This window comes from Gymnoscopelus braueri, assembly GCF_963280865.1.
Source record: "Gymnoscopelus braueri genome assembly, chromosome: 17".
NCBI lineage: Eukaryota > Metazoa > Chordata > Actinopteri > Myctophiformes > Myctophidae > Gymnoscopelus > Gymnoscopelus braueri.
The window spans coordinates 11,487,501-11,515,333 of record NC_137617.1 but is presented as its reverse complement, the minus strand read 5'-3'; the positions used below and the strand labels follow the sequence as shown (position 1 = coordinate 11,515,333).

Genomic DNA, 27,833 nt, shown 5'->3' with positions numbered 1-27,833 from the left:
AACGGCAACAGTCGAACCAAATGTTGGTTTTAATGCTTTCATATTCAGTTCTGTTGAGGATTTGAACCTCTCCTCACAACAGCCATTCATAGTCAGCCCCCTGCTGAAGATAACAAAACCACATGAAAAGGGGCTGGAAATCTCATGAAAAAACATGTACTGAACCGCTGAAAGAACAAAGTCCAACTTCCAGTTATCTAACACAATAATTCAAAAGGTCAAAACCAGGCAAATCCTTGTGTACAAATGACCCTAGTTTGCATCACAACATCACATTTCCAAAGCTCTGAACATCAACATTAACTTTGGTCATCAGTAAATCCCCTTCTCAAATATGTCCCAGTCTCAAACTCGATCTCTGCCTACCGATAGGTCTGGTGAAATTCAATGAAAGGGCAGTGGTTCTCAAAGTGGGTCCACACTCCAGGGACCTTCAGAGTTGTGGGGGGGGTCCTTGAAATTTTTAACTTTGAGAACCACTGATGTAGGGACTAGAAGAACTACTGTAGAAGAACCTCTGATTAACAAATCTACTACTTTTATTGGAGAACCCAATCCTGATACCATCCCAATAGTAAGGACCTCAATAAAGGCTTTGCATTGGTTCTGCAATGCAGTTATTTTTTTCTTGTTTCCACCCAGTTCTAGCCCCTAAATAAAATCTAGATCAGTGGTTCCTGAGAATGCAGCCAGAATGCCCCAGGATCGGAGCCGGAGGGTGGGCTGGGGTGTCGCTCCTGATGAAACCTTCTTTCTCACGCTTTGGGAAGGGAGGGTTTGAATTTGAGCACAGACTTGAAGAGAAGACGAGCCCTTTTTATGAAATACTTGGGGAAAGAAGCAAAAGAACGCATTGGATGAGCTGGAGAGCCAGATGGGAGAACAATCCGACGACTTATATATATAGGTTTATAAGGTCTGTGAAATTGAAGCTGCTGAAGATAACACCGTCACTACAACACATGCGTATCGGGTACTAATGGATGGCCTCAAGGTTTTTCTTTTTTTAAAAGGTTCGAAAACAATCAAACTTTTCAACTTTAAGTGATGTTTCCTTTGTACTAGTGAAGAGTGCCGCTCCTCCTCTGACCTAGCCTGGTAAACCCTCCCTCCGGAAATCTATTTGATTCCTGGAGTGAGTCTGGCATGAACCGCCTCTCTGCAATATTGGCTGTGTATGCCAAACGGCCGCGCCTATCAGCGTCGTCGCTCATTGTTCTGTGATTGACAGCTTACGTTGGCCAATCAGGTGGCGAGTTCGAGTGAGCCCAAAACACGAACGGCAGCCATCTTTTTCTTGTGCGGCCAATTCTCCGCTATTTTTTTACTTCAAAAAGCTCTCTAACTTCTATTTTGAGGCACGGAATTTACTTATAAGATATCGTTTGGATAGAATGTAGTTGTTTAACTTCATATATGTGGTCAATTAATCATGACAAAGCCTATTTAAAAAAAAATAATTAGAGAACCGGTAGGGGCGGGCAGTGACACCATTGTACCCGAAAAAGGCAACCCATTTTGGGTATGGCTGTCTCAAAAGTCCCGTCGCGTCACATTAAGACTGGTGAACTGCTGATTGGCTGAAGGGGAAAAATTATCATTGGCTGAAGGGGTTGTCAGTCAACGGTATTACTCCCGCCCAACTCCAGCACAGCCAATATTGCAGACAGGCGGATCAGGCCAGACTCACTCCTGAAATGAAATGGAATTGAGATTTCCGGAGGGAGGGTTTACCAGGCTACCTCTGACCAGCTCTTCCAGCAGAAGCCAGAAAAAACTATCTCAGAACTCAACCAAAGAGTGGAGCTGGAAAAATTAAAACCGTGGTCAAAAGTAACAGCCCAGGGAGTCTATGGAGTAAAGCGGTTAGCACCCATTTTTTGGAATCTTGAATGTGTTCGCAGCCCACCCATCAGACCACTTAACACGTTAAGTGTTAAGTGGTCAGGCCTACGGGCAGCGTCAATCAAACAATTTGATAATGGAAGCAACTTAAGTTGCTAATTATAAAATTGAAAACAAAATTTAAGGTTTTAAAGAAAAAATACCATAACTTTATCTTTACATTAGTATTATTTATATTAATGTTATATTATCCATAAAATCCTAGTGTTTGCCAATTATTTGGGGAGCCAAATAAGTCTGACACTTAATGGATGGCCTCGAGCTTTTTTGAAAGGTTGGAAAGTAACCAGATTCAACCTCAAGTGATGTCTCCTATGTAGTGAAGAGTGAAGCCCCTGGCCTGTGCCGCTCCTCCTCTGACCAGCTCTTCCAGCAGAAGAGTACAAAGTGCCGAGCCAGAAAAACACAAGCTCAGAAGACGACCAAAGCCTCCAAGAGTGGAGCTGGAAAAATGTGAACTCTGGTCAAAAGTAACAGCACAGGCAGTCTAAGGAGTAAAGCGGTCCCCCAACCATTCATGGATCAGGGCCCATTTGAACATTTTGAAAAGCCTTATCAATCATCTATCGTGTTCCAGCTTGGATCATTGGAACTAACGTAGTATACTTTTAAGTTCCCAATTATCACAATGAACAAAAACAATTTAAGGTTTTAAAGAAAGAATAGCATTACTTTACATTATTTTTTAATTTTATATTATCCATAAAATTCTAGTGTTTTGCCAATTATTTGGGGGGGGCAACTTGCATTATCCACAGTCCATAGGTTGAGAATCACTGATCTAGATATTATAATAATATTAATAATATCTAAAATGTATATAGCGCTTTTTCTAAGTACCCAAAGGCTACATGGTAGGGAGGAGAAAAACAAAAGAAAACTAGAGACTAGGGAGGGCTTTGAAAGTTGATCATTCTAGTACTGAGAGAAATAAGCTTGTGACAGATGAGACCGTTTCAAGCAACGACGTTATGAAAAATTCTGCAATGCATATTCTTCAACTTCCACAAAAATGGAGTCTGTTAAAGCACTGGTTCTCAACATCGGGTTTGGGGTCCACCGTCCACCAGTGGTCCAAATGGACCCTCACAGAGAGTTACAAACCCGAAGCCACTGCAGAGGTTGTGGGTTTGAATCCACCATGGTGCATCCGGCTTTGTCGAGCGTCTACACGAATACAATTGGCCCGTGCTCTGGGGAGGGAAGCCGGGCGCTGGAGGGTGATATTTGTCACTGCACGTAACCCAGGCAGGTGAGTCAGTAGGATACAACAGCAGTGACAACACACACGTGTGTGGAGAGGAATCAACTGGCATAAAAGAACGAAATGATAAAAAACACCCCCAAAAAAGCTGCTTTTTCAAGCAGATTAGGGTCTCAGAAACTGGGGGTCCATGAAATGAAAACGTTTGAGAATCGCGGCTGAACTAAACAATACTGGAACCTTAATCTGCACCGTAACATCCTTAACTCAGAGAGCGCACTAATACCGGTCCCGCTTGGTTCCATTTGTACACTCTCTGAGTTACAGACCTGTTAGAGGACAAGACCACTTTGGTAGAGGTTTGGGTTGTGAAGTTACCTTGCCATGTAACTCCAAAAGGTGGGCAAAAAATATGACTATCCATTGACTAGAAACTGATGATTAAAAATATGATCGTTCGATTACGGGCTTAAAAGAGCTCCTCCAGTGCCTCTTCACCGTACAATGCAAGTCAATGATGAGCATATTTGAAATGATCAATTTCTAGTCAATGGAGAAATTATTTTTGATTTCTTGCCCACCTTTGTTGTTACATCATGGCAAGGTAACTACACAACCCAAACCTCTACCAAAGTGGTCTTGCCCTTTAAGTGTCCCTTTGGACCTCTGGTTGAGGGAGACGCGACGTTGAGAACCAGCGTGTTAAAGCTTCCGGAACATGGCACGACCACACAGCCAGTCAGCCGGGGGACAACATCTTTGGGTTCTACCCACTGGCAGACCTTTGCAGGATGGGTGGGTGGGGGGGGTATATGTCTGTGTATGCCCCCTTCTCCCTCACAACACCCAGCTGTGTGTGGAGGAGTCTGAGATCTGAGGGTGAATTCGTCAGCGCAGGACGAAGGTGGGCGAGTGTCCCCCCCCCCCCCCCCTCCTCCCCGGCTTCAGTTGGAGTTGGAGGCACTTCTGTTGTAGGAGGAGGAGAAGGAGGTGGAGGGAGCGGGCGGGGCCGGGGGCGCCCCGCCGGGGCCCTGGGCCCTGCGGGGGGGCATGAGGAACGGGTCGGTGGCCAGCTGCAGCACGTCCACGCGGTCCTCCTTGCGGTACGCCAGGCACCGACGGATGAACGCCTGGGAGAGGAGAGAGAGGGAGGGAGAATCAGAATGGAGAGACATCGAGATGCGATATATACACATTGGAAATGCACATCGTTGCTGTCGGGCAGAAACCTCTTATCTCCATATTTTAACTTTTTGTGTATTTTTATTTTAATCATTACCAAGTTTATTCTATTCCATTTAGTTAAGATTATGTATTGGGGTGTTTTCAATGGAGTCATTGCAACGTAATTTCGTTCTGCTGTACATCTCTGATGTAAAGTTATGAATGAACTTTAGAATCATCTTTAATATGTGCATGAGATTATACATTAATAATGTGCGAAAGAGTGTCAGCGTGTTGTACATGAGATAAAGTGGAGGGAGAGAGAAAGGTACATGTCATTCATTTCACTGGAGGACAGCACAGAATCTGCTTTTTGGGGTGTTCGTTTATGAGCTAAAAGTGTGACTTTGATACCTGTTTAACAGTGCAGAGTAAGTCAATGAGGAGACCATTTTGGAATATCAATTTGTATTCAACAGAGAAACTATTAAACATTATCTTTTATTTCTTCTTTAAAAGAAAAATATGGAGACCAATTTATTTAAAACTAGAAGAGACATTAACTTTGACTGTGTGCGTATTTACTGAGACACATACAGTAGCTACTGTAAAATAGGTTTGGTTGAACAAGTGTAGTAAATTAAGTTTAATGCCGTCATACAACAATGCTGCTTGCCTAAAATAAAGTGTGGTCGAGGGACTCTCATGGTTCCTTGAGGGGGTTCCAATTTGACCCTCACAGGGTCAAATTGGAACCCTCTGTAATTCTGACAGTATACAAATGGAACCAAATAGACCCTTTCGTTCCATTTGTATACTGTCAAGAGCCCTTGAAATTGTAAAGTTTGAGAACCACTGTTCTAGCGTAAGTGGAGCATCCTTACACACCTTGGCTTCCGTGGTGACCACAGGTTTTGGGGGAAACTGCACGTCTGTGGCTTTAAGGATGGTGTTCTCCTGGAGGATGTCCTGCTGGGACTGGTTGTGGCCGAACGGCTGCGCAGAGCAAAACAATCAGGCACATAAATCCACATGATCCAACATTTGTATCGTACGGTTATCTCTTTGACATTATTTTTCAAGGCATTGCTTGCTCTATTGTACAGCGAGGAGGGGAAGGAGAGAGAGTGCAAGCAGAGGAGATGAGGGCATGAATCTGATTCAATTATTCTGCTTGAGCCATTTGTACAAGAATCAGGGAGGAAATCATTCAAAGCGGGATCCTCAACGTTCGTTTAATTCAGAGTTAAATGAACAGTCAAGCCGAATTTATGTTCCGTAGAAGGATGGCGAGGCTCACCTAAATGAACTGATCTACAAGCTGACAACTTGCTGCAAGGCAACACGTTGTCAGCTTGTAGATCAGTGGTTTTAGACAAGTGACACTGTCGTGTGATGGAGTATATATTAAAGGGAAATCGACGCCTTTCACATACACATTCCGTTGGCCAGATGACGCAAAATGATGACTTATAATATCGTATTACAACCTCAAAATGTCATGGAGAAAAACACAGCAGAAATAAGATTCTTTTCCCCCACACTGCATTATTGATCTCCTCGCGTCGAAACAGAAAATCTGCAACGTTTCCCTTAAAACTGGGGTCTTCAACAGGGGGTCCGGGACCCCTAGGGGGTCCTCAGAGTTACTATAGGGGGCCCGCCAAATCTTTGTGTGATAAGACTTTACATTAACCACTTGAACCCCAGCATCCCTATTCTGAGGGGAACATTAGCCGAGGCGTTGTGAGCTTGTAGATCGGCTATTTTTGGCAAAGAGGTATAGGTGTAGAGGAAAAAAGACCAGACCAAGTAAAAAAAAAAGTTTAATCTGAAACTCAATTTTATACAATATAGAGGGGGGTCCCTGCTTCATCTCTCTCTCAGTTAGGGGGTCATTGGCCTGAAAAACGTTGAAGACCCCTGCCTTCAATGAAGCTTTAAGAGTTCATCTTTTGCCACACACTCCGGTGCAGAATGCGCGTGTGTGGTTTACCTTGCGTCCGTACAGGCTCTGGTAGAAGATGACCCCCACCGACCACACATCCACCTTGCTGGAGATTTTGGGGGGCTCCTTGCCCACCACAAAGCACTCAGGAGGCAGGTACCTGGAAACCACAGCGGGTCAAACACAAGACTCAGTGTGGCACACGCCAGAAAGATGGGTCAGGTGTGTGTGTGTGTGTGTGTGTGTGTGTGTGTGTACGCGCACGCTGTATTACTATTGTGAGGGCCAAATGTCCCCACAAGTGTAGTGGAATTTCAGAAAAAGATTTTGTGAGGACATGGTTGTTTTATTGTTAAAAAAGCTTTGTAGAAAGGCTTGAAATTAGGAAAATATTCAGGTTAGACATTTAGAGGTTAGGTTTAGGGGTTAGGGTTGGAGTTATGCTTGTAACCTTGTAGATCTACAATCTTCGGCTTTAGATTTAGGGGTTAAAATAGCTCAATTGTGTGTGTGTCTGCGTCTGCATGCGCGTGTGTATTACCAGTAGGTCCCCGCTCCCTGAGATGTGAGCTCCATTCCGTCCACAGGGTGGTAGCTGTCGTCGTCCATGATCTTGGAAAGGCCAAAGTCGGTGATCTTTATCTCGCCGCACGCCGTGCCGTTCACCAGCAGAATGTTGCCTGGCGACACAGTGGGGGGAGCGGTGCAGTCAGTCACAGGGATTAAAGCAACAACAAAAAAAAAGTAATACTAAAATCTCACAACTGAAATTGAAAAAGTCCCAATCTGTGATGTGTCACTAGTAGCCGTGTTTCCTACACAATTAATCCATTAACTCTTTGACTGCCCCGGACGGGAATTCCCGTCCGATGGCTCTATGGCTATCATGGCCAATGACGGAAAGACGAAAATATGAAGAAATTTTTTTTTTTGAGAAATTAAATTTTTTTTATATATATATTTTTTTTTGAATTTTTCTGATTTTTTTGGTATTTTTTTGGGGGGGTTTATCTCAAAGGAACTAGGAGATAACGCTATCCAAAAAATTGCTGCTCCATTCACTTCAATGTTAAAAAACAAACAGAGGAAAAATGCACCTTTTTCCTGGCAATGGGACAACACATTCTGAAATAAGTCTGGCAGTGAAAGAGTTAAGAGCGGGAAAGCATATGTCATTTTAGATTTTAACCACTTTAACCATTATTTTATACTTTGGCTATTCAAAAATAGCAGATCTACAAGCTCATAGAGCGGCACCGAGTGCCGCGCTATGAGCTTGTAGATCTATATGAGCTTGTAGATCTATTTTTGAAAAATAATGAAAATTTGTGCAAATCTTTGAAATATATTTCTTGTAACTCAAATCTTTGCTTCTGGGGGGTCCCTGGAACTACATATTTTGAGATGGGGGTCCGCGGCCAAATAAATATAATTTTGGGGGTCCTTAACATGAAAAAGTTTGAGAACCACTGATATTATAGCAACATAAGTGTTTCAGAAAACTGTAGAACACTGCAAGGTGATGCTACCAGCCACCTCTGTGGGTTGGTTCCTCCGACACAGGGACACAGATGTTTCAAAGCATTTATTGTAGAGTGGCAAGATGGCACAAGCCAGAGCAGAGCAAGTGAGTGTGGGGATGACTGATTTATCCTGTGGATGCACCCAGGCTCTATGCACAGCAGCCATGTTGGAAAGAAATTGGGCCTCTTCCTTACTTCCTTCACAAGTGTTACCAATGATACTAATGAAGGCTCTGTTCCATTTAGTGTAGCACAGTGGTTCTCAAACTTTGGAATTGCAATGACCCCCAGAACTCTGAGTGTACAAATGGAACCAAATGGACCCTTACGGGTCCATTTGGTTCCATTTGTACACTCTCAGAGTTACACACCCGTAATGGTCCATTTGGAACCCCCTCAAGGAACCATGAGCGTCCCTGGACCACACTTTAAGACCCACTGGTGTAGCAGAGTGTTTCCCGTGAGCCAACATGCACAATAGCAGCACCCTGACTCTGTTTGACCAGAATGGAACATATATTGTAATGCTACTATGAAAACGATTACGTGAGTGTTTATGCGTGCGTGCGTGCGTGCGTGCAACAGATGTGTGAAACACTGACCAGGCTTGAGGTCGTAGTGGATGATGGGCGGTTTGATATGATTGAGATATCTGAGCGCGTTGACGATCTGCATGACGATGGAGCGCCCCTCCTTCTCAGACATCAGCTTGTTCTGCTTCAGGTAGAAGTCCAGGTCGTTGCCTTCACAGAACTCCAGCACCGTGCAGAACCTGCACACATGGACAATATCGTCTACGTCGGGTGGAAACCTCATACGCTCAAAACGTACTTTTCAGGATTCAAATTCAAAAATAGCGAAAGTAGCAGATCTACAAGCTCTAAACGTGTTGCTTCGCACTGTGCTTCGAGCTTGTAGATCTGCTACTTTTGATGCCTTTGTGTGACGCTTTAGTATGATCAAGTAGGGCCTTAATTTACTAACAAAACGTTAAAATGTGGAGATAAGAGGTTTCGATATACTAAACCAGACTTTCCCAAACTTTTTCAGCTGATATAAATTCTCCCCGGGACCCAAACGTACAAAAATACATTGTTGTGTTCCAAATGTAGTTCCAGTAATAGCCCATGAAGCAATAAGCTTGACTAAAAAAAAATATAAAAATCTCTTGAGGAGTTTTAACTTTTTACTGAATAAAAAGTGCACAGACCAAACAAGACAAAAGAAAAAGGTGGTCAAAAGGTGGAAACGGATGGGTCAAAAAAACTGTCTGCTCATGGGCTTCCAGATCTAAACAAAAAAACCTGCTGAACACAGCTGCTGTTAATACATTAGCTGACTTCTAATCTAATTGGCCGCCATCTAATTGACTTATTAACTACATTTACTCCAACCTTACAGTTCTTTTGAAAAACGTTTTGGACTCAAAACATTTTTGAAACATTTTTGAAATAATAATTTTAAAAATGTAGAAAAAAAGGGAACCATTTGGTTCAATTTGTACTCTCTCAGAGTTAAATTAACACAGAGTATTTTCGGTGAACACTTACGAGTCTGTGTCGAGTGAGAAGTAGTCGTAGAGTTTGACTATTCTAGGATGATCCAGCTCTTTGTGAATTCTGTACTCCCTACATGCATGTCTGCAAACAAAAAGACAAGAAACATTTACAACAATCAATTTTTTTTAAGAAGAGCACATATTAACCACATGAACCCTAGCATCCCTATTCTGGGATGGATATTCTGTGAAAACAGATACATCTATCTATGAAAATCTACAAGCTCACATCACGTCGCAACATGAGATTTGGTGTAGTGGGGGAAAAAGGAGTAGACGAAGTATAGAGCCCTAGCGTAGTTAAAATTTACCTTTTGGAATGAATATAAAAGACGAGAAAGGTCTTTCATGATGTTATGCATAGACTAGAGGCTGTTGCAGGAGAAGCTTGTGCATCACCTCATAGTTAAACTGTTAAATTCACCCACACACACCAACCAGTTCATCTGGGACAGTTAGTGGTTCAGTGTCTTGTTCAAGGACACTTGGACACGCAGTCAGACACCCAGACAACAGACAGTATATAATTATATTACAATTAGTGTCTGCAGAGGCTAGCAAGAGCAACACTGGCTGCACTGAATTAGTATACAAGGCACAATCAATTGACCTTCTCCCAGACAACTGAAGGACTTGTACCAAGAGGCCATTGTGAGAAGAGCTCTCTAGTTAACTCGTATCTTGCATCAATTATTTCTGTGCATTCCTGTCATTCTCTGAAGACCTCATACATTCTATTCTACAAGTATTTTCATTACGTTTTTATTCATTTAATTCTATTCTGCTTGTATTCCATTAAACAAACCTTCCGAAAGTACGCATGGTCATCAAATCTGGGATGCATGCTGAAGTCCCCAGGGACATGAGCTGGTGACGCAATTTACATCATAAGATGAGGCTACTATTCCTCCTACTCCTAAAAGTAGTAGCTTTAGAGCTGAGGCCGATTCTAAAAATGCCTTCTAAATCAGCAGTTCTCAAACTTTTTTGTGTCAAGGACCCCCAAAATGACAAAATGTTCATTTTCAAAAATGTTCAAAAATAGCAGATGTACAAGCTCGCAGCACGGCACGAAGTGATGCGCTGTGAGCTTGCATATCTGCTATTTTTGAGAACCAATGTTCTCTAAACCAAGAGCTTTCTATATATATATATATATATATATATATATATATATATATATATATATATATATATATATATATATATATATATATATAGCTAAAATCTAAAATGACACATACTTTCCCGGTTAAAATGGGATACGAGAAGTATATAAAAATAATATACTAAGTATATCACTTTCCCACGTACAGCATGTAAAGCAACCGTGTCATATGACACAAAGTCTGTATTTACAACTGAAAAGGGAGTTTTCCCCCCAATTGAAAATACAGAATCTGTCTGATCGTTCAAAGTGTCCGGACTCACTTGTGGTAGTTCTCCTTCTTCTCGTCCCTCCAGTTCTTGTTGAGTTGATGGATCTTCACAGCCACGTACCTCTGCTCTGTCAGATCAAAGGCCTGGGGAGAGAACAACACATCACGTCCAGTTACCTTTTTTGGTTTATACAGGATTACATTTTTAAATATTAACTTAAAATCCCAGTGTTTCGCCAATTATTTGGGGGCCCACTTTGGGGGCCCACTATCCTCACAGCACAGGTTGAGAACCACTGATTTATAAAAGTATTACCTTATAGACTTCACTGAAGCCACCTTTTCCCAGGAGATGTAACAGCAGATATCGCTCATTCAGCGTGGGGTGGTCTTTGAACCTGCACAACACAAGACAGGCTTCAATCGGCATCGGTTGGAACCAACAATGCTTAATATATACTCCGTCGTATGACACCCAATGCAAAAAGCAGGTTTATAAGAGAGGGGAGGGGTGTATGTTCTATGAGCTGTCTTCACTGTAATGCACTGCAGAGAGCAGGTTTGTAAGCTAAGGGAGGGCCAACATTAGACTGGAGCTTTTCTGGTGGGGGACCTGACTTAGTATTAACTTAGCATTCACTGACTCAGTATTCACTTACTGTAGTATTAACATTATGGCCCTATGGCTGCATATCAGTGGGATGTGTAACACCCATGGACATGCTCACTTTTACCATATAGAGTTTGGGCTGAGTTGTCCAAAATTAAGGATATTTTCGGGATAAATTACAATTCAGAAGCACAGCAGGAGAAAGGGTAAAACTTCAGTCTCCTGCTAAATTCAGGAGTGTTGGCAGGTATGAGGGAGGGCTTTACGTACTGTGAGCTGTCTTCACTGTGGATCCTCTTCAGCTCTCTGATGTGCAGGTTCCTGACTCGCTCCAGACGCTCCAACTCTGCCTGGATCTCTGCCTCCTCCTGGTGGACAAACACAGCAACACACCAAATGTTCCTCGACTGCCTTATTTCACTGATGAAGATTTGAAAACTAAACAAAAGCTATGATGACTAAAACTATTACTAAATCTATTGATTTGTTTCGTCAACAAATAAAAACTTGGTGCAGGTGTCACGCTCCGAAAGTCGACTATTTTTGGTAGCCGGTCTACAGATCAGGCATTACGATGGCATCAAGGCCAGCCAAAATGCATTTTAGTCGACTAAATATCAGCTGTACATTTAGTCAACTAAAACATTTCAGATGAAAAATATGACAGAAACCTAATTGGAATTTTATTCAAAAGACTATGACTATTTAATTTGTCTCCCCGGGACACAAACTAGTCAGATCTACAAGCTCACAAAGTCACATGGTGTGGACGCTACCTTTTTCAGGTGACCCAGTCGAAGTTTGAAGATCTCCTCCTGCTCGTGATATTCTGCCAGCGACAACCTGTGTGGCACAACAACACAACATAACCTTAAAACCATATTCGTTTCGAGATAAAAAGCAGATACAATTTTGTTTTAATGTTTCTATTCAGGTCTCTGATCTGATGAGTTTTGGTGTCAGTGAAGCGTGATTTGGGAACGTACGGGACCGGTTGGTAAACCCCGCCCCTGACTGTCTCCACTGGCTGAATCACGCCTGCTTGAAAGGCCTTAAGGCCCACCTATGTACCATGTACAGCAATTGCTGTATGTTATGCCACGCAGTTAGTGACAGGACACAGTAAAAAAAATAAAACACCATATAAAAGACAGATTTTGTGCATTCGTGCAGTAGGAGAGGCGTTCTTTTCCTGTACAGTTTGCGGTATGTACCGTTCAAATTTTTGGCGGAATAGTCGAGTACAGCACTTGCTACTCACGTGAGATATATGACAGCACAGACTACTGAGACGAGGCATTTTTTGGTGATGAGAGTTATCAATATAGCATCCATGATCCATCCATCTGCAGGCTGGCAGACGGCTGTTACTTAATCCATTGAAATAAAGAAAAGGAACGGATGGTTTTCTGCTGAGGAAACAGCAATGAAAGCAACCAATTCCAGAATAATCATTACCTCAATATATTCTATACATCATCTATATTCTAGATCATTATCACATGGAAGCGGGGGTTAACAGAACTGCTCCTGCAGTCTAAAATCTCCTCATTCCACTCGGGGGGGCGGGGTTTGCCAACCGGTCCCGTACGTTCCCAAATCACGCGTCGGTGAATGGTTTTCACAGAGAGAGGCAGTGTTTGCAATAGGGCCGCAACTACTGATTATTTCCTAAGAAGCGATTATTCTATCAATGACTTTTTCCATTTCCAAGTGTGTATAAAAAGTACATGCATGTATGTTGTATGAATTGACATGACAAAATAATATTTTTTAATAGCAAAGATAGCTGATCTACAACCTCACACAACGCATCACAACACGAAATGTTGAGAGCTATGAAATCGGATATTTTTTTTGCCATTTTGCAACTGTATACAAAAAACAAAAAAACAAAATCTATTATATTATTATTGAATTGATTGATTACATCGATTAACAGTTGCTACCCTAACAGGACGGTGGTAAAGGGATGTGTGTGTGCGTGTGTGTGTGCGTACGCTTCATTCTCCTGGCCGTTGCTCTTGCTCTTGCGTTTGTTCTGCTCCAGGCTGGGTGGAGGCATGGCGTTGGACTGCACCATGGAGGGAGGCTTCCTCTTGCCCAGCAGCTTCCGCTGCCTCTCCATGTCCTCCCGCTGGGAGTTGATCCTCTCCTGCTGCCTGGAAGGAACACACAACCATCCCCAAAGGTCAATGGCATATTTCTTGCAGTGGAGTTATGGCAAGGTGCTTAATAGACGCTGTATCAGACAACGTCACACTGATTAAGAACCAGTATGCGCACACAGGCCGGCAACAGAAAAAACCTGACCACTCATAGATGTAATGGAAAAGTGGTCACAGCACTCACGTGTAAAAATGCATTCCCTCAAACTTTCAGATGCTGTTTTCCTCCCAGTGTGGAGAAAGGATGTTTAATGTGATAGCCGCAGCAGAAACTGTCTGCTCGGCAGTATTTCAATCAGCTGCAGCCCCTCAAGCCTAATTAATGTTCCATCACATGAAGGTGTTGCTTGCAGAGAACTCAATGTTTGTAAACAAATAATTGGTCTATATGGTATGGGGGTGGTGTTGACGTGTGGAAGCACTAGCCAATGAGGTGTCTACCTATTTATGTTTAGGCGCTGTACTGTTAGCAGCCATAATACTGATAGGCCAGGAGCCAGGTCCAGCCCTCAGGGTGTTTTCACAATGTGTGTGTGTGTGAATGACTGATTCATCCTGTGTGGAACAATCGATGCACAACAGGTGTGTAGACACGCCCAGCCCAGAGTCCAGTTAGTTTGGTGTGACTGCTTAACTCCACCATCACCCACACCACAAAGAACTTGTTTTTTAAGTGACTGCCTGCTTAAATAAAGGAAGGAAGGAAGGTATGTATGTATGTAGGTAAGTAAAAAAACATACCAAAATACAACAAAAATAAATGGCTACTCAAAAACAAAAACAAACAAACGAAAAGATAAGCCTGCCTGAGGACCTCAGACTGCACAAAGCCCATAATAACTCTAATTAGAGGCCAGGCCATGAATTGCCTTTAACAAAATATGTAAGTAAATAAATAACATCCAAATGTATTATTATGAATATGATTGTACTTTATGGTATTATTCTGCATGCGGAGAAGAAATTGCCAATTATTTTTACAACATTTTCTCCCCGATTTAGTCGTTAGTGCCTCCATCCTACTCCTACTGCTTAATATTCCCTACCGACACGTGCCGCCTCAGCCCGTAGGAGTATGTGCAATGACAAATATCACGCTCCCCACCCGGCTTCCCTCCCCCAAACTGGGGTCAATGTATGTTTTAATTGTATGCTTTTATTTGTGCGCTTAATATTTATCACATACTGTCAAATGGAAAATGTATCTGTCTAACGGATATACAGTATGTATATAATCCAAATACATATGTATACTGGATGTGTATGTGTGTGCATGCATTGTGCACTGACTTGATGAGGTTCTGGAAGGCGTGTCCGTCTGTCCACTGCTCGGTGAAGGAGGCCCCGTGACGGACTGTTGTGAAATGACCCAGACGCAGGCGGTCCTGCATGCTCTTGTCCCTGCACGTCCTCTTCTCTTGCTTACACTGCACACACACACATGCATACACAGGCACGCACACACACCACATTACATCAAGGGTTGCCAAACTTTTCATGAAGTACCCTCCCCAAACTAATCATATTTGAACTGGGGACCCCTACCCTGACAAGCACTTAGAATTGTGGGAATAACATTTAGTTTGACTTGGTTCCACAGATAGTGAAAATAGCTATATAATATAACTACAAGCTGCGAGGCGTTGTGAGCTTGTAGATCGGTTATTTTCACAATGTTTGCCTCTTCCTTACGTCATATTTGGCAATTTGGTATAAAAAAAGCTCTTAAAAGTCATTAAATTGTAACTTTAGAAATGTGCAGATACCCTGTATACACTTATACTGTATGTTGGTTTGTTTACTGTTGAGTGAGAAAACAATGTTTCACATTAAGCTAATCATCTGGGAACCACCAAAATAATTTGGGGTCCCGAGCCCCAGTTTGGGAACCACTGAACTCCCTCAACGTTTAGCTTACTGATTGAATACCTGACAGTCTAAGCTTCTCACTGACAGTTCAGTGCACATAACAGTTCTCACCTCATGGAAAACACCCAAACTATTCACTCCCTTTACATTTAGCTGACCACTCTTATCAACACAGTGGCCCTCATTTATCAACGGAGCGTAAAAAACGGCTTATATTTTTCCATAAATTTGGCCGTACACCAACGTCCAAGTCACATTTATGAAGCAATCCTATACAGCCAATCCTAGCTTACATTTGGTTGGAATTTTGATAAATCTGACGGCTGAAACCGAGCGTCATTTAAATAACACACCCTTAAATATTCTCGAAACGCCCAGATTTTACGACATAAAGAACCAGAATACGACCAAACAGAGCATGGAAATCCAATAAGAAAGAGTTTCGACGGCTCGCCTCGCAGCCTGTCAAGTCTCTCACACACACGCACGCGCACACACGCACCTACAGTACTTGCAAGCGCCCAACTGCGTAACGGTACAATCTTTGTCAACCAAGTAGGCTAGAAGCTTACATGAATGACAGATTATGATACCACATCGCCATGAATGGAATACGTTTGTATATTAATTTATTTAACCCATACCGAGCAGTGCGAGTTCGAGTTACACTAAAATAAAGCAGTCATGTAGGCTATATTCCCATTTCCCAGTGAGACTCGGACGGGCGAGTCCCGTGCCGTGCCGTGTTAATGAGAGACAGCCTGGAGAGAACATTAATGGATGAAGGCTGGTGTGTGTTGGACCGTGGTTTAAATGTCCGATCTCCCGGTGGCCATGAAAAGATTACAGCGGCGCTGTTGCACCGGTCCAAATTCCCGAAAAGTAGGCTGAATCAGGATATATTGATAAATGCCGAAAGTTGCAGTGATCTCGCCGTACGCCCATTATTTGGTCTGCACCGCGTTGATAAATGAGGGCCAACGTCTTACTATTAAGGAGGTAGTAGGTCTTAGGGCTGGGCAGTCCATCTATAGATTCCAGGAATCACTGAATGTGTGTTTTTGTAGGTCTGACTTTGGTTCACGTATCTTGAGGACCGTTCAGCCGACTTCACACTTGGTGGGTGTATTGGTAAGGACCTTAACCACTTAAACCCCCTAGACTTAGGCGGGGACATAAATTGGTGAAGCAATAGGAAGCGCCGCACGAATCCGGGCGGCTGGGTTTGGATCCGCCCTTCAAGACCATCGATTGGGCTCGTTCTTTCAGTCTACTCCAAACAGTCATGCACTATTCTTTTTTCTTTTTTTTTTAAAGAAAATAAATATATCGGCTCTGTGAATAGATGTAGTCCCAGGTTTCCGGAAGGAAATGTTCATTTTCATTCAGCAGACCGGTCTGCTGAATGAAAATGAAATTGAATTCCGCGACCGGAGTTTACCAGGCTAATATTAGTCTGCCTACTTACCCTACAAGATCTCCCTCCACACAGCTGATTCAAATAACTTAACAAGCACCATTTAATCCCCATTCAGAGATTCAGGTGTCAGACAGTGTTGCCATGTCTGCTTATTATAAGCAACATTGGGCTTGTTTTTCTATAAAGTCGCTTGTAAATATTGGTTTACAATATTGGATATTGTGTCGCGTTGTGAGCTTGTAGATCTGCTATTTTCATAGAGCCGATGTAAAGTGGTAAAACTTAGCCTAGTCGCTTCTTTTGGGCTTGTTTTCATAGACCTGGCCGTGTGTTTCAAAATCTGGCAACACTGGTCACAGCAGCCTTTTTGATTTGTGTCAGGTTGTGTTCCCGCATTATTATTGACTGACACGGATCACACAAATGAATTGAATGGCTGAAAACAGAAAGTGATGCCCATAATTCAGGCAAGGGCTCAACTCGTGGATAAAATCATGTGCTTTCTATCTCACTGTTGTTTCAGTTTTGAGCGCGCACACACACACACCTTCTCAACGAGGAGAGTCTTGCTCATGGTAACACATTTGTTGAGTCTCTCCTTGTGCCGTTCCAATAACTTCTGATGTTCATCAATCTGACGTCTCAGGTCACAGTTGGCCTGTGAAGCACACGCGCACACACACACACACACACACACACACACACACACACACACACACACACACACACACACACACACACACACACACACACACACACACACACACACACACACACACACACACACACACACACACACACACACACACACACACACACACACACACACACACACACACAATCTATATTGTTTTCCTATCAATTATTCATAATGTGTTTGTGTGGCATTCTTTCATGGTGAATGAAGAACTTTAACTTGAACTCAAACACAGCTCTCAGAGTATAACCAACGTGTCTTATATCAAGTCCATGTTTTCATTACTTCCAAAACACCACATTTTCAAACACTTGCGGTGCCGATTCTACAAATGTCTTCTGAAAGATTTATGTTGTGTTTGTGTGGCATTCTTTCATGGTGAATGAAGAACTTTAACTTTTAACTTGAACTCAAACACAGCTCTCAGAGTATAACCAACGTGTCTTATATCAAGTCCATGTTTTCATTACTTCCAAAACACCACATTTTCAAACACTTGCGGTGCCGATTCTACAAATGTCTTCTGAAAGATTTATGTTGCTATATCAGTAGGTCTCAAACTTTTTCATTTCAAGGACCCCAAAAATTAAATGTATTTGGCCACGGGCCCCCATCTCAAAATAGTTTGTTCTAGGGACTCCTCAGAAGCGAGTTAAAAAGGTTTGCTTATTTTTTTAAAAATATATATATAGAGTCAAAGATTTGCACAAATGTTCACCTTTTTTTTTTAAATAACAGATCTACTTGTATATTTTTGTGAATATTGTAACTGTCTGAAAAGGTGTCATATAATCCCATGAGGGATGGGCCACGAGGTGGCATGACACTTAAATAAAATAATTCATTCATTCATTCATGTATATCTGCTATTTTTGAATAGCCATATTGTATAAAATATGGTTAAAGGGGTTCAAATCTAAAATGACACAGATGCTTTCCCGGTTTTAATGGTTAAAAAGCCTACAGAAATGTAATTTTGAAGTTCTTAACAACTAATGGTCAACTAAAATGTCATGAAGGTGACAGCCTCAGCCAGTGGGTATGGCGAGGCTGGCAGCCAACCATGTGAGCTGCCTTACCCTCAGCAGGTCATCTATCCTGCCCTCCTTCTTCTCCAGGTCAGAGTTCTTACTGTTTTCCAGGGCGCTCAGCTTCTCCAGGGTCAACTCCGACTGGTGGGACAGACGGAGACACCCGCAGGTCAGTAGGGTACCCGACACTCTGCACCTTAATCCCATGTACAGCGCGCTGATATGTATTGTTCTTGCACCTTAACTAACGTCCATATCATGTACTGTACAGTATATATCTGCTGCTATGCTCACGTATGTCTAACCTACCTCAGGTACTTACCGCACCGGATAGATATACTATGTGTAAATAATATGTAGATAAATTGTAGTTTTGTATTGATCTCTCTCTCTCTTCCCCTTGCTCCCCCTGCCCCCCTCTTCTTCTTTTTCTTCCATTTATCTTTTTATGGGAATAACAAAAAACAAAACAAATTTCACACCCATAAAACCTGTGATGTGACAATAAAGCTGATTCTGATTCTGGCTAATAGTGTTGAGGAACAGTGCTGTGATTCAGGGAGATAGTGTGTTTACCTGTGTGGCTTTGTGATCGTAGCAATAGGGGGCGTCCATCTTTACTGTACTGGATGATGATGACAAGTCTGTATGAACGGAACCTGTGGACGGGGGACTGTTCTGCTGAACCTGACAGACAGACAGACGGAGACATTGAGAGGACAACCTGTCACAAACCAGTCAACAATTTAAAGGTGGTCTACTTCCCTGTCTGGGTGTTTGGACCAAAAACTCGAAACTACTGTATAGTGACTCGCAAAGATAAATGTGAACTCAATTCAATCTGTTTTTTTTTTATACCATACGTCAAGCTTCAAGCCATGACCATTCATTCAAACTATTGCTCCCATTTTCAATGTAATTTTCTCTCTCTTGCAAGTATGTACACAATACCCAGTGTAAGCTATCACGTGTTGTGATCACAAAGCTGATGTGATCAAAAAGGAAGATAAAAGACAAGTAAGTTGCCTTGGGAACCAACTGTTCCTGGGCCATGTGAGCCATAGGTCAGGACAGGAGCCTATCTCCTGTTTCTGTAGTACAGTGGTTCTCAACCTGTGGGTAGGGACCATTTTGGGGGGTTCCCAGATGACAGTGAAGTGACAATTTAAGGACTTAAGATCTTTTTAATAGCCTTCCTAAAAAAAGGAACATTGGCTAAATTGTCAAATAATATAAGAAACAGGCAATTTTTTTGAAAATAGCTGATCTACAAGCTCACAAGGCCTCGAAACCAGCTTGCAGATCGGCTATTTTCATAATATTTATCTGTGGAACAGAGTCAAACTAAATGTAATGCCTGCAATTCCAAGTGCTTGTCGGGTGGGGGGTCCCCAGTTCAAATATGATGCCGAGTGCCAAGCAGGGAGGCAATGGGCACCATTTTTATAGTCTTTTGGTATGAACCCCGACCTGCCTGTCAGGGCAGAAGCTCTAACCACAGGTGACTAAGGACAATTCTAATCAATATTTATGGACCAAACATTCGCATTCAACAAGCCTCCACACTGGTACATCAAACACTCAAAACTTAATTATACAACTCAACAACTCGTGCGTGTTTTTTATTGACTGAAATCTGAATAAAAATAATTCAAGGGCATGCAACAGAGATATAGAGAGGAGATGGTTTTTGTTCATTAGCTTGTTAAAATGACAGCTCTTGTGTTGGAGGAGTTAACACATTGCCCAGGTATAGTGTGGTGGTGTTTGCAGACAGACCGGGTGCGATTTGCTGGGGGTGGATGTGTCATGGGGGTTATTAGTTGTACAAAGAAGTATCTAGGGCTTGAAAGAGCACTTATGTTCATATAATTGGTCCTCACTAATGCTCATTCATAAGATGGCGCCATTTCTGTGTACTCGCTCTGTGTCTCATTGACGGGCTGTGAACAGTTCAGAAATCTACCCACCAATGACATCGTCTACGGGGATTCCAAGCTAATAGAGACTACAGCCTTTCTTGCCCTGGGAAGTTAGCATGCTGAAATAGAAGCCATTGTTCTTGAATCAATGAAAAGGGTTAGGGTAATCCTGAAATTATCAATCGATTATGTCATTGGTAGGCAGATATCATGACTAGCCTCTGAGACACAGAGCGAGTCGACAAAAATGGCACCATCTTATAAAGAGCATTAGTGAGGAGGAACAATTGTATGAATATATCAGTGGTTCCCAACTTTTTCTGGATCAGGGCCCACTTGAGAAACTTGAAAGAGTTCGTGGCCCATGGCCCACAGGTTGAGAACCAGTGGAATATAAGGTTGAAAAGAAAATGTTTCCCCCTCTGTTAATGTTTTTGTGCTAATGGCAGCGTGCAGACAGACAGGGCAGGCAGAGCTGGATGCGTGCTCACCCAGGTGTTAGAGTGTAAGTGCTGTGGAGAGGAGCGCACCAGAGGAGGAAGGCCCCGGACAGGCCCGGTCCCACCAACAACACACTGGCCACACTGGCCACACACACCCACACAAAGAAATCCTTGTTATTCAGAGAGAAAGATTAACCGAAAATGCCTAATCTACAGTACACTCAGTCACACCACAATGTCACTTGCCAAAAAGCTCCAGGAGGAAGTGACGCGTTTGTTAGTAACGTGTAGCTTTGTTCTTGCAGACAATCAACAACACCGTCAGGCGATGGGAGTATACATCGAGATAAGAGAAAGCACTGCAAAGCAGAACGACCGCAACACTCCAGATTAAAGTCTCAGGGTGCACGGCTTAATAATGTCATGAAAATGAGGGAACAGCCAGCGCACAATGAGAATAAAACTATATGAAATGGACATGTATTGTGTGCTGGCTGTTCTCTCATTTTCTTAGTATAGATCGAGATTAAATGTACTAGCAAGAGGAGGAGCATGAGAGAAGGAACATCACGGGATGTTTCTGACATGACGGTTCGGTACTGAGCGTTCCATGGTGTGTTCGCTCACAGCAAGAGTTGTGATGATCACTCACCTCAAAATAGTCACTTATTTTTGGCCCTCGTCCTTTTCCTACAAAACACACCAAGAACAGTTGTTGTTTTTTCTTTTACATAAATGGGACAACTGTGAAATCTGGCCACTGGCCAGGGAACTGTACAATACTAGTTCACCATTTTCATCCCCCCTGCCCCAGCATTATTGTGGGTTTGTTGTGTCCTGTTATTACTGCTAAAATACTGTAGCACTTTGAAAAAGCTCAGTTTACTTCTTTAATTGTTCATTGTATAATTAAAGTAAAATGTTTTTTTCATATGCTGAGGTTTAATGTGTGCTTCCAAGTTCTCAAATGTAGAAACTTTAATAATAAAATCATTCTAAGGAAGAGGAAGATCATTTTCAAACATGCAGGACTCACCCTGGCTGCTGTCGTAGCCGTCACCTTTTCTCTTCCTGCTTCTCTTCTCAGTGGACTTCTCTGGTGTCTGGGGGCCAAGACAGAGAAAGCACACATCAGCATTATATAATAATGTCTAGTTTAGGGGTCTTCTACGCTTTTAGATCTGCTATTTTTGGCAAAAGTTCTCCTCTGAATAGGGATGCTAGGGTTCAAGTGGTTAATGTAAACAAATAAAAACAATCCTATCACACAAATATTTGGCGGCCCCCCTGTAGTAACACTGACAACCCCCTAGGCCTAGGAGTCGTAGACACCCTGTTGAAGACCCCTGGTCTAGTTCATTGAAAGTCATCTAAAATACAGCAGGTCGGGAACGACGTAAGTCAGGAACACACGGCCACCCGTTTTTTAAACTTTTTTTTTGCCTTTTTCTGCCTTTATCAGATAGTATAAAGTAGTCTGACAAGAAATGGGGGGAGAGAGAGAGAGTGAAACGCAGCAGAGAGGGAGTGACACGCAGCAAAGGTCGTCGGGGTCGGTATTCGTTTTGCTCACATGTTGTCTGACATGATGGAGTCTCAGGCTTATGTCTTTCCTCACACGCCAGCACTTATATTGGGGAAATGGTACAAATGAGAAATGACACACATGACACACAAAGTCCAGGCAATCGGTGAAGCTGACGGGTCAGGTTAGCCTATGTGGAAAGTTTCAGACAGGGGTGCAGGAGTGATTCAAAGACACAGACAGACAGACACACAACTTGGACTTCATTAGAGAGATTCTTGTCATGTGATGTTAGTGTGTCTACTGACCTCCAGCTCCCTGTCGCTGAGCGAGCCTACGCTGCACAGCGATTGGTTGGATGACTCGTTGTGTGCCTGGGAGAGCAGAATGAATGACAAAATGAAGTTAACGGACCACGCATATCCCATAGTGACACACAAGCACGCAACCTCACACGCACACAGCTATAGTTCGCTGCCTCCTTAGCTCCTTAGAACACAACTTTTCATCAATTAAAAACAAGTCCAACAAGTATTTCCTGAATTTATGTATTTAATCATTTCCATAAATACATTTAAAAAGGTTTGAGAAGTAGTGAAAATAGCAGATTTACAAGCTTGCAATGCGGCGCGAAGCGACACGTGTGCTTGTAGATCTGCTATTTTCACTAGTTTGGGCAAACATACACACACACACACGGTACACTCTCAGAGTTACATAACTGTAGGGCTCCATTTGGTTCCCATATCCCAACAATCAGTAATTAGCTGGGGACCCCCTGGCTGGAACCCCCTCAATGACCCCTGGAGTGTATATAACTTAGCGTTTAGGGTTTTGGGTGTCGTTAGCGGACGGGACGCAGACCTTGGTCACCCCGACTCCGGTGAACCTGGCTTCCAGTAGCTCCTGCCTGCGGGGGTCCAGGCTGATGGTCTGGCTCTGGAGGTCCTCCATCATGCCTAGAGGAGGGGACACAGAAATGGGTGAAAGATGCATGTAGTGTAGGGCTATGCAATATGTGTCCACTTCTACACTGCAACCCTAGCATCCCTATTCTGAGGGGGATATACGCCGAAAACAGACAATCTACAAGCTAACAAAGGGGAGATGTTTACATTGAGATAAATACATTGACAATTGTTTCTTGGGAAAAGAGACGACTGGTGCCGATACAAGTCACACCGGCGATAAGTGAGAGACTGCTATACCTTAGACAAACTTTTATTGTTGACCGTAAAAAAAGATGACAGGCAACGCAGCAGCCCTTGGAATAAATCAGCAGGGAGCAGTGGTGTAAAGTAACTAAGTACATTTACTCAAGCACTGTACTTAACTACAATTCCGAGGTATTTCTACTTTACCACTGTATCTCAGAGGCAATTATTGTACTTTTACTCCACTACAATTATTTCAAACTTTAGTTACTTTACAGATATGAATTAATATATTATGAAACACACATTTTATCCCTATTTTATGCATAGGCTATTTGAAAATAAAATAAAATCTACAAGCTCACAACGCGTCGCATCACGATGCGTTGTGAGCTTGTAGATCTGCTATTTTCAAACATTTTAGTACTTATACTTTTGGTACTATAAGTACATTTTGATGCCAATACTTTTGTACTTTAACTCAAGTAACATTTTGAACACAGGCCTTTTACTTGTAACAGTGTAGTATTTCTACACTGTTGTGTTGCTACATTTACTTAAGGAAAATATCCGAGTACTTTTTCCACCACTGGCAGGGAGTGGCTCCCTCACGACGTATAGAGGTGTAGGAGAGAGTGAAGGATATACAGGCCAACGCACTCACCCTCTCTACAGCACACAGTACTGTATGTCAGCACAGACTGGAGAGCAGAGGAGATTTGTGTCATCGTCAGTCATTCTTTCGCAGGGTGTTACCCCACATTTTATTGTCCTCCAAGGTAAACACGTGTCGTGCAACACAATGACAGCCACAAGGCACAATGGCGTGAAAAGTAGAGTTATAAAAGGATCGCATATCCTTATTCACATACTGTGCCTGTAGAGTCTTAAAGCTTTAACCCTTTAAGTATCTGTGTGTCATTTTTAGATTTATTTGGCTATTAAAAAATAGCAGATATACAAGGCAAGCTCATAGCGCGGCACAAAGTGCCGCACTATGAGCTTGTAGATCTGCTCTTTTTTTTTTAATCGTGAAAATGTGTGCAAATCTTTGAATAAGGGCCCACAAGAAAACCTACTAGCAACGTGGAATAACATCTACCACTGTTCATCGTGTATACACCTCCCCTCTCCTCTCAGGAGGAATCTAAATATGGCAGATAAAAGTAGGCCTGCAACAGTTGATCGAACTAATCGATTTACTCGATTATGAAAAATATTTGAGAATTGAAATAAAATAATCGATAATCGATCTCTATGTTTGGCATGTCATAGGCGAAAGGTTTCCCAAACAAAAAATAGATATACTGTATATATATCAAATTTACTATCTAGTATCTACAACCTCACCCTTGTAGATCTGCTATTTACACCATTTTTGCATGATAAGGTTGTGCAGCAAAGCATAAAATACTGTAGTTGATACATACAAAAAAACAATACAAATATAAAAAATGTGTTTCTCAATTATTTGAAAAGGCAAAACGATAGAATAATAGCTAAGAAAATAACAATAGTTGCAGTAGACCCCCAAATTGACACATATTAGCCCACGGACCCCCATTTGAAAAGATATGCCTGGGACTCAACCATTTTGATTTCTGGGGGGTGACGGGGTCCCAATCTACACTGTATCATCATCATTAGTGTTCATTTAACTCTGAGAGTGTACAAATGGAACGGGTCCATTTGGTTCCATTTGTGCACTCTCAAGAGTTACAGACACATAAAGGTCAATTTGGTCCTTAACTATTAATTTGGCTGGGGACCCCCTGGAACCCCCTCAAGGACTACTAGTGGTCCCCGGACCACTGGTTGAGAACCACTGACCTACACATCTTTCATTAAACCAGTGGTTCTCAAACTTTTTCCATGTCAAAGACCCCCACATTTTATTTGGCTGCGGACCCCCCTCTGAAAATACTTTGTACCAGCTAGCCACAGAAGAGAAGATTTGTGTAAAAAAAAAAAAAAATGAATATCACCACAATTTTTGAGATTTTTCCAAATTGTTTCAAAAATAGCAGATGCATTAAACAGTAGCTCCTAAAGCATAGTCCTTTCTTTTATTCATCTAGGACAGTTTATTTAGAGTATTATGATGACAAATACATCATTGTGCAGTGGTGTAAAGTAACTAACATGTACACAAGTACTGTACTTAAGCACAATTTTGACATTTTACTTGAGTATTTCCAACTTAATACTTTTACTTCTACATTTCAGAGGCAAATATTGAACTTTTACTCCACTACAATTATTTGAAAACTTAAGTTACTAGTTAATTTGTAGATTTGGATGGATTATTACCACAAAACATACATTACCCACTTACTTCAACCCCTATATACATTTCGGCCATTTGAAAATAGACCATCTATCTACAAGCTCACAGATCGGTTATTTTCAAAAGAGTTTTACACACACTGACACTTGTGAAATGGGACATTCTGCATAATGAGCACTGCAGTGTTGTTGATACTTTTACCGAAGTAAGAAATACGAGTACATTTTCCACCACTGCTACAACAACACTTGTAATAGGCTATATTCACAGCAGCCATATTATGAAGACATTCACAGGTGTTACCAATGATACTAATGAAGGCTCTGCTCCATTCTGGTCAAACAGAGTCAGGGTGCTGATATTGTGCATGTTGGCTGACTGGAAACACTCTGCTACACCAGTGGGTCTACAGTTGGAATCCAGGGACCCTCGTGGGCTTCCAAATGGCCCCTTACAGGTGTGTAACTCTGAGAGTGTACAACGGGTCCATTTGGTTCCATTTGTACACTCTCAGAGTTATGGGGGTCGTAGAAACCACTGTGCTACACTAAATGGAACAGAGCCTTCATTAGTAAAACCTGTGAAGGAAGTGATAATATGGCTGCTGTGCGTAGAGCCTATCGTTGTCACTCTCACTCTCAACTCACCTGAAAAGGAGGTGGTGTCACTGTCCAGGTACAGAGAACTCTCAAACTCTCCTCTCCTCCTTTATGATGATGACTCCCAAATCTCTCTCTCAAAGGATCCTCACCGTTCAGTTCAGATCATCCCCAGTCGGTTTGTTTCTCCAGACATGGTGGCTCAGGGTGGCTGTCCTGTCTGTCTGATCTAGTGATCTTCTCCTGCTAGCTGGCTGCTTGGTGGCATCCAGGAGGCCGGTGATCCTCGGCCTTTCCTCGGCCCGGCAGACCGGGTGAACACCGCTCCTCTCTGGAGGAGGAGAGACCGATCGTCTCGGGTTGTTGTTGTTTTTCCTTCGGTGTGTGTGTGTGATCAGTGATCTTTAGTGTTCTCAGTGATCTTAAATAGTAACTACAGTCATCCCTTCTGATCGTTCCTATATCCGTACTCTAACTTTTGATTCGTGTCGTTATTATATCGCGATCACAGTGTTTAGAAACACGCCACGAACTGAACCGTGACACCTTTTTGTTATGGTTCCGTTTACTTCCTCTGGAGTTTTACGATAAAAGGCGGAGATAATAAAAACCCTCCCGTGTGCTGCCGACCAGTGGTGTAGAGTAACTAAGTACATGTACTCAACTACTGTTACAATTTTGAGGTATTTTTGACTTTTTTCAGCATTTACAGTGTTCGTTCAATACTTTTACTTCTACTCCACTACATCTCAGAGGAAAATATTGTACTTTTTACACCTCTACAATTATATGAAAACTTTAGTTACTGTGTAGATTTTGTTCATTATTACAAAACATACATTAATCACTTCAGCCATCTATATATTTCGCCTGTTTGAAAATAGCAGATCTACAAGCTCACAACGTGATGCATTGTGAGCTTGTAGATAGGCCTATGCTATTTTCAAAAGATTGTTATACATTTTTGAAAACTTTAAATGGGGCATTCTGCATAATGAGTACTTTCTACTTTTGGTACTTTAAGTACATTTTGATACCAATATTTTTGTACTTTTACTCAAGTACATTTTGATTACCTGACTTTTACTTGTAACGGTGTATTTCTACATTGCAGTATTGATACTTTTACTGGAGCGTAAAGCCTCCTAATACCTCTATATTTACACACTAATGTTTACATTCACTCTCACTGACAATAATACTCTTGCATGTACATGTTCTGCCCAGCAGATGGAGCCAGTCCATTACTTTACATACACAAGTCCACCAGACCAGTGCTTCTCATGTAGGACCCCCAAATTGATATATATTTGGCCGCGCGCGGACCCCTATCTGAAAATGTTTTGTGCCAGGGACCCCCAGAAAAGAAGATTTATGTAATGTATACATGTTAAAAAGTTTCCAAACATTTCAAAATGTGTTCTAAA

General features: G+C 42.2%; 1 protein-coding gene across 1 annotated transcript; it reads right to left on the bottom strand.

The window, feature by feature from the left end:
- Positions 1 to 6: 6 nt before the first annotated feature.
- Positions 7 to 27,108, bottom strand: LOC308105335 (serine/threonine-protein kinase tousled-like 2). The gene is made up of 21 exons (XM_080455992.1): positions 26,455 to 27,108; positions 23,231 to 23,325; positions 22,675 to 22,740; positions 21,878 to 21,944; positions 21,494 to 21,531; positions 19,053 to 19,163; positions 18,525 to 18,617; positions 17,296 to 17,406; positions 14,750 to 14,886; positions 13,292 to 13,453; positions 12,068 to 12,134; positions 11,562 to 11,659; positions 10,998 to 11,079; positions 10,734 to 10,825; positions 9,295 to 9,384; positions 8,347 to 8,516; positions 6,763 to 6,901; positions 6,270 to 6,381; positions 5,162 to 5,269; positions 1,750 to 4,239; positions 7 to 1,090 (listed from the first exon to the last, which is right to left on the bottom strand). Exons 2-20 carry the CDS (start codon positions 23,321 to 23,323, stop codon positions 4,054 to 4,056), a joined length of 2,022 nt encoding a protein of 673 aa, XP_080312118.1. The 5' UTR covers positions 23,324 to 23,325; positions 26,455 to 27,108; the 3' UTR covers positions 7 to 1,090; positions 1,750 to 4,053.
- Positions 27,109 to 27,833: the final 725 nt, after the last annotated feature.